The sequence below is a fragment of the Electrophorus electricus genome, chromosome 1, assembly GCF_041902795.1.
Source record: "Electrophorus electricus isolate QZ-2024a chromosome 1, ASM4190279v1, whole genome shotgun sequence".
NCBI lineage: Eukaryota > Metazoa > Chordata > Actinopteri > Gymnotiformes > Gymnotidae > Electrophorus > Electrophorus electricus.
In genome coordinates, this window is record NC_137497.1 from 25,952,135 (window position 1) to 25,960,397 (window position 8,263).

General features: G+C 40.7%; 1 protein-coding gene across 1 annotated transcript; it reads left to right on the top strand.

Annotated features, from left to right (window-relative positions):
• Positions 1–3,706: 3,706 nt before the first annotated feature.
• Positions 3,707–8,130, top strand: ficd (FIC domain protein adenylyltransferase). The gene is made up of 3 exons (XM_027009252.3): positions 3,707–3,824; positions 4,710–5,042; positions 5,760–8,130. Exons 2-3 carry the CDS (start codon positions 4,760–4,762, stop codon positions 6,836–6,838), a joined length of 1,362 nt encoding a protein of 453 aa, XP_026865053.1. The 5' UTR covers positions 3,707–3,824; positions 4,710–4,759; the 3' UTR covers positions 6,839–8,130.
• The last annotated feature ends 133 nt before the right edge of the window (positions 8,131–8,263 follow it).

Genomic DNA, 8,263 nt, shown 5'->3' on the forward strand with positions numbered 1-8,263 from the left:
AGATATGTGAAAGAACAATTGAACCCTCTGCCTTGACACAGCACCAGCAGGTCACGTATGTGTTGAGTGTGAGGGGAAGTGGGGGTTGTGTGTAAGCAGGAAACAAGAGGATACTCTCAGTGCTTTAACCACCCAAATTTAGTGTCTTTAAGATAACTTAAAGAATTATTTAATAAATATCTATGTTGATTAAAACAGTTAACATCATGCCTGTAGTTCTATGTACAGTATAATGTATTTTAATACAAATTAAAAGTATAACATTTGCACAATAACTCTCAAGAACGCATCATCTTATTTTAATACTGATTACATTTTATTTCAATGTTTTATAAGCAACATGTGCATACATAATGTGTATAAATATTTTATATATATTTTATGGAATTGTCACGGTACGGCCCCTCCTCCCAGACGTGTGTGTGTGTGTGTGTGTGTGTGTGTGTGTGTGTGTGTGTGTGCGTGCATGCGTTTGTATGGCCACACCCTGTTCCTCATCTGTGTCGATATCGTGAGTCACAGACGTTGTTGGTGTTTACCCTCGGGTGCGCTACATTATTTTTTTGTCCTACACGGCTCATTCCTGCATTCTGCCTAGCCTCCACTGTAACAAGCATTACATGCATGAAACTTATACAGGAAACATAAACTGTTCCCAAGTGTATATGACTAAAATAATGTCGAGCTTGGATTTACAGAGTGAAAGTTCCAAGAGGATACTGTTTGAGAGAACTTCTGACATTATATGCATTCTCTGTTAAATCTGAGTATATTGGTGTTTCTTCCATATATAAGATGGCTATATGTAAAGTTATAAAATATAGGATATGGGACTTTATATTTTTAGAATCAGAATCAGGTTTTATTGTCCAAGTATGCTCAAGTATACAATAAATTTGTTCTTGGTTACAGTACCTCGCCCAGCACAGTTGCTTGTACACAGTACAACGAGAGACATTTCCACCACATTCACAACACACGCATACAGTACACTCACACACGTACACACACAGTAATACTTGTGAACCATACATGTTCATCAATTGTTAATGTTACTCTTTGTATTCCAGAGTTCATATTTTCCTTAAATAATTTATTGGTGCTTTACTGATGCCGAGGGAAATTGCTGTGTCACAGAAGCATACATTTGGCACAAGAAACAGGGATAACTGTGTAATTCTAAATATCTAAGTGTTCTAAAAGGACATCCTAAAAATAAAATTGCTAGATTGAATAGAAATAACAGTTACAGGAACAAGAGTTAAATACATTCTAAATACATTCATGAGGTATGCACATGATATTATATGAGCATCAGCATGTATTCCACTAAAACAAGTATGGGATGGTTCAGGCAGCTTTGACTTGAACACTGCACAGGTGTTAGAACTCCAGACTAGGCTGTTTTCTAAGTTCACACTGAGGTACTTATAAGTGCTAACCACTTCCATGTCCATTCCATCAATGGTGACTGGTGATGCGGGAGGTTTGAACCTCTTAAAGTCCACCATCATCTCCTTTTTCTTCCCAGTGTTGATTTGCAGCTGGTACAGTTTACACCAGTCTGCAAAGCCCATCACCAGTTTCCTGTATTTACCCTCCTGTCCATTTCTGATATAGCCCACGATGGCTGTGTCATCTGAGGATTCATTCACCTGCATCAGCTAAAGCTTCTCCCCAAGTAACACAGGCTGCACTGGAGAAATAAAAAAATGTCACCCTCACAGTAATACCTGATTAGAGTGTGCTTTGTTCAGCAGGTAGGTGACCGCATCATCATCTCCAATGCCATCCTGATATGCAAACTGCGGAGGGTCCAGTATTGGTCAGACCAGTGGTCTCAGGTGAGCCAGCATCAGCCTTTCCATTGTCTTCATCAGGTGGGATGTCAGAGCAGCAGGCCAGTAGTAATTTACTGCCGCTGGTAAATTATAAGAAGTCTTATGACTGACTGGGACATTTTCTAACTGCAGCTCAGCTTCAAGGTGTTCTTCTTCAGTGAATGTAAGTGTTGGACTGGTCCTGAGTGTGTGGCAGGGGTTAGCTTGTTCAGAGCAGGTGAGGTGTGAATGTTCAGTCTTGAGGAGGGAAGGACTGTGAATGCTGTTGTATAGGCTGGCTCTTTGATTTTACATGTTTGGAATGTAATTTATTTCTTACTTATTAGTGTAGAATTTTATGTAGAACCCCTCATGTGCAGTTAAACAAGTCAAAATAATGGTTAACAGCAATACTCATGGCTGGTGCACCAGCAAAAAGAAATAGCCGGTTTCCATTTAGCATGAAGACTCAGTGCAACAGTTGAATGAAAGGTTTGTAATAAGCCACCCTGCAACATGAGCAAAGATTTGTGTGACAATTCTGTATGGAAACAGATGTGGTGGAAGAGCACAAGTATGTCAGCTTCCTACTACAATCTCATATGCATATTTATGCTGGATCTCATATACAAAGATGGATTTTGTTCTCATAGACGACTAAAGGAAGAGGACTAAAGAACAGTGTTCACACTGTCATTCATGGTAGAGCAAAAAATAAAATGTTGCCCATCACTTCCATCACTTGGCTAAATTTACTGACGAGCTGCAAAAAGAATGCTTGCACCTCATTTTTATTATTCATTTGTTTGTAGTAATATTGTAATAAAAAGATATTTAAAAAATGTAACAAAACTGAAATAACTACATGGTTCTGACATGCTTGAATATTTCATATTGCATGCATATTCAATAACACTGTTTATTGTGCAGAGTATCAATTTGGTGGTGCTGTTCCACACTACACACCGGGGGCATCTGTTATAAATGGGTTTGTGGGGCTAAGCACTCCATCTTTCAAGTACTAGGGACACCAGAGTAATCGTATTTTTGCCATCCACGTTGTCTGATTGGTTGTTAAGCAATGCCTTGAAGTTGAAGCAGTTTGTTTTCGACGTCTGTGCACCTATGAACAATAGCACCACCTAAAGGTCATATGAGAATTGGTTACGATTTGATCTAGCCCCGAGCTATATTTTAACGCAATCTATCTTGCCAAGTGTGTTTTGACGTATTCCACACAGTGAAACGCCCCCTTGATTACGTGTCCACTTGGGCTCGTTTTTGTAGTCAACATTTTCTACCTTCACTTTCCGCCTGTACTAGTTGAAGCAGAGAGCCTATAAAAAAGCATCATACTGACTGTAAAAGTGTTAAAGAAAATGCACGGATGATCATAATATATCCAAATATTGAAAGAATATTAGGCCAAAAATATGATATTATCACAAAACTGATCTAAAGCCAATCTTGGTAAATTTATTTAAAGAAATAAAAAATACTGGAATCGTGTCCCTTTACTCCTCTTCACTTTTCCGACTTTAATAAACCGCTTTGTTAATAAAGTGCATCGTTTGTAACCAGAAGTGTACGATACGATTATTCTAAACTTTTACATTTATGGTACAAAGGCGGCGATTCCAGCGCGGTCAGTAATTGGCCTCCAAAGCCAATAGCGGGTCAGAATTGTTTTACCCAATCACAAGAATCTGCGATTTTTTTACCCAATCACAAGAACCTGCGATTGTTTTACCCAATCACAAGAACGTACGATTGTTTTACCCAATCACAAGGACCTACGATCACGAAACTATATTGTTGCTTGGTGTGTGTAAGTACGTATCGAGCCAATCATGGGCTACGTTGAATATCAAACACAACGAATCAGAATTCATCTTAAATCCACGTAAGATTCAAGGAAGTTGGCAGTATCGTTTTAGATGTAACATGAATATTCACAAATTTGTAGCATTTTAGGGAAAATCAAAGCTATTCCCTGATCTGTGGGTAAGTTGTAATATTTATGTGATGTTCTGTGAATGTTTGCTGCAATAGCTAAGCGTCTTACTTGTTTTTTTGAATGAACGTATGAGCTATTAGTTGTAACATGGGCTATTAGCTGTGTTATTGTGTGTTAAATTAACGCATTAGCTGATCAAAGTAGAAGTGCAATAGATCGTTGCCAACTATCCCATGCTTTGAAATTCCCCAGTTTCTTCTATCTAGATGATGTAGCAAATAATGGTTAACCATCTGCAACACGTCTTGTTGCCCTGATAATTATTGAATCAGAGAAAATGCCAACTTTGGGTAATGAAGCAGTGGTAGTCTCATATGTCCAGAAATCGCTGCACATTTTTGTTTTTAATATCATCAGTTCATTGCCTATCTTGTCAAAGCTGATTCAGGGAAGTTTTTTGTTGTTTTGTTTTTTGTTTTTTTTTAAAGAGAGAACGCAAAAATGGGCACTTTACACATTGCATATAGTTGGAAACCACAACACCAGAGTTAAACTATTTCATGTTTGTATTGCTTTACTTTCTGCCTGCATTGTGATTATGATAACACGTTAAATATATGAATGGTTACTGATCAGTGTTGGTGCAGTTTGTAAAAATGGCATTTTTAAGGTTCCTGCAGTGACACTTTTTTAAAAAGCCCTACGGACTTGCTCACTTGTTTCAGCCTGTTTTATACATCCAAGATTAGCTGGCATGCTGGCTCCTTTTAAAACATTACATCACAGCTTCATGACTATTATTATTCACTAGGACAGTGGTGTGTGTGTGTGTGTGTGGCTTACTTGAAAGTCTGTGACCATACCTGTTCTGTTAAATGGCATCTTGAAGCCATTTATCGGGCTCCTAAACCTGACCCTTTACTTTTTCACAGGGTGATCCCTTCCCAGCCAGAATGCTGCACATGTTACTAAGAGAACCTGGATGGCTAATTTGATGGCAGCGTTAGCAGTATTGCGTCATGCTGGCAGTAGTCCTCTGCTATGGGGATGGGGGCCTATTCTCTTCGTCCTGTTGGGCTCAGTGTTGGTCCTGCTACTCCCCCTAGTGGGTGTTGAGGAGCAATGCTGTGCTACGCTGAAAGGTGTTGCCCTCCTGCGCTGTCAGCTGCGGGGCAACACCCATCGATCTGCGGCGCATTCTACCAGCCTCACTGTGCCCTACACTGCCCTTGCGCTCCTGCCTCAGAAGCCCAAGCCCAGTAAAGGTGGGATGGAGGAAGGACTGTAAACCTTTTATGTTGTGGCTGTCTCAGCCCTGAAGGGACAAAGCTGTTTTCATTTTCCCTGTCCCAATACATCTAGTTCAGCTTGTTGGGTAATAAAGACCTTCATCAGTTGACCCAGGTGTGATTAGAGGAGAGAAAATAAATGCAAAATAAAATTGACACCAGTGCCAAATGTATTCTATCCATAGGGAGAAAAACATACACAACAGCTGTAGAAAAGGTATTATCCTCGGTCCTTTACATTTGTAGCATTTGGCAGATGCTCTGATTCAGAGAGACTTTGCATATTTATGAGTATGACAGTACGTGTGCTCCCTGGGAATCGAACCCATGGCCTTGGTGTTCCTAGAATCATACTCTACTTGAGAATTCATGAGAATTCTTTTGTGCAGAATTCATCAATGTCATCATTTAAGAAACATTACTTTTTGCATAATATTCTATTAGAATGACTTTAGCCCATCTAGCCACATGTCGTATTTTTGCTACATCACTCAAAGCTGAGAGGATGTGGGAAAAAAAATATCATTCCATGTTTTCACAGTCCAATCAAATCTTGATTGATGAAGTGAAACTCTGCCACCAGGTGAATATAGTTTCATTCAGGTGAAAAATTATTTTGGCAAAAGAAATGTCGTTATGATTTCCATTTCATGTTGTCTTTTAAAGAGCTTTCATGGTTTTCTATTTCTACAGAGATACAGTTGGAGGCTAAGGCAGCTCTGCAGCAGGCCATGGAGATGAAGAAACAGGGGAAGAGAGAGAAGGCACACAAACTGCTCATGCACGCACTCAATATGAACCCAGACTTTGTGGATGCCTTGACAGAGTTGGGGACTATATTAGAAGAAGAGAAGGATGTGGTTCAAGCTGACCATCTGTATAGTAAAGCGCTTGCCATTTCCCCGTGCCACCAGAGGGCACTAGTGAGCCGGGATCGCACTCTGCCACTGGTGGAGGAGATTGACCAGCGCCACTTTGGCATCATCGATGGGAAGGTAAGGCGCCTCATGTCCATCCCGAAGGGCAACTCGGCGCTGCGGCGAGTCATGGAAGAGACATACTACCACCACATCTATCACACAGTGGCCATCGAGGGCAACACGCTCACGCTATCTGAGATACGGCACATTATTGAGACTCGCTACGCTGTGCCCGGCAAAAGCCTGCAGGAGCAGAATGAGGCCATCGGCGTGGACGCGGCCATGAAGTACATCAACACCACGCTGCTGCCGCGAACGGGCACCATCTCCGTGGACGACATCCTGGAGATCCACCGGCGCGTGCTGGGCTACGCCGACCCTGTGGAGGCAGGCCGCTTCCGTACCAACCAAGTCTTTGTGGGCCACCACATCCCGCCGCACCCCAGTGACCTGGAGCAGCACATGCAGGAGCTTGTGCAGTGGCTGAACTCCGAGGAGGCGCTGCACCTCCACCCGGTGGAGCTCGCTGCCCTGGCACACTACAAGTTGGTGTACGTGCACCCGTTCGTGGATGGGAATGGGCGCACTTCCCGGCTGCTTATGAACCTTGTGCTGATGCAGGCCAGCTACCCGCCAATCACCATCCGCAAAGAACAGAGGGCTGAGTACTACGCCGCCCTGGACACGGCTAACGAAGGCGACGTCCGGCCATTCATACGCTTCATTGCCAAATGCACAGAGATCACGCTGGACACGTTGCTTATAGCAACCACGGAGCATGCAGTCGGGTTGCCTGGAGCAAGCAGTCAGGCTTGCCTCAACTGTAAGCAGACCATACCAGTACATAACTGACAGGCTGAGAATTGGCCTTACGTTAAGATCATGGGAAGATGGTCACTTTGGACACATGTTTTGCACTCTAGAAATAATAGGATTATTGCAGGGATTCTGGGAATCCCCATTTGTTCTGGTATTTATAAGGGTCCAAATGATTTGTTCCAACTAATCAGTAAATCTCATCCTTGAGCCTTGCTTTAATCAGTAAAGTAAGACATTTACTGTTTATGGATAAGCTTGATGACCATTTTGTGATTGCATACAGGAACAAAAACGCACAACAAAAAACGTACATGTATGTACATCTAAACAATGATGAACATAGCTGTGTTTGCAACTGCTTTTGAAGCAGCATTGTAAGCCTGAGTCATGCAGCCTTTTAATCAGTACATGTTCAGAGAGTGCTTAAAAGTCTCTCACTTAAATGAATTAGACATGATTTTTGTTACAAAATATACCTGTCTGGTTCATAAAAAGCCCTTTTTAAAGAGTTTCTCAGAAGACAAATGAAATCAGTTTGAAATCCATCTTGGGCAGGAATGTAGCCAAATTATTGCTTTTAGTCAGGGTGATTTATAAATTTTTACAAATACTTTTACTTTTTTGTTAGCCACACTGGCAATGTTTGGCCATTATGCTTTGCCTTCTATTAATCTACCTTGTCTTTAGGAATTTTTCATTCAAAATGCTTTTTAGTTTTGGTCTATGCTTGACCTACTTCTGGGACAATACAACCATTATCCCTCATCTACCAGTGTGAAGTAACGTGGAGTTAGGTTTTTTAAATTGATTTATTTTATTAACTACCTGTAGTGTTATACAGAGACAACAAATATGGGTTTTGTGATTCTTTAGCCAAAAAGGTTTTGGCTCAAGGTTTTGTTTTGACATTGGTTTCATTTTAAATGTCATTAAGACAGTCAGCACCATCAATGTATGTAATTACTTTTTAGTAGTTTAAGGAATACCCCCTTCAGTTTTGGTTAAAAGAGTAGTTACCCCTCTGGGTTGTGTGAAGTCAGTTACCACGTTATTAGTCAAATTAAGTATTGTTTTAAGTCCTACCAGTGGAATTATTGTTTTGGGAGCTTTTTTCCCCATTGCATTTTTCTTCTAAATTCCACATTTTGATCGATTTTTAGAATTTTATTCTACCAATACCACAAAATCAAGTTGTGCCTCATGTTCTTTTGTTTTGCACCCAGAAGCACTTTCATGTATTTAAATTAAGACTAATTTATTTTACAAAGATATGGAGCTATTTTATTACTGAGTGGAAAAGGTTCATTAAATTATTGGTAACGATGCTTGCATTGTCTTGGTTGCTTAGTCATCCACTGGTATTATGAGGCATCATAGCCATCTACTGTTCATGTACATTTAGAACAAATGTTTATATACCAAACTGATTTAATGCAGCAGTAAACAAAATGTAGCACA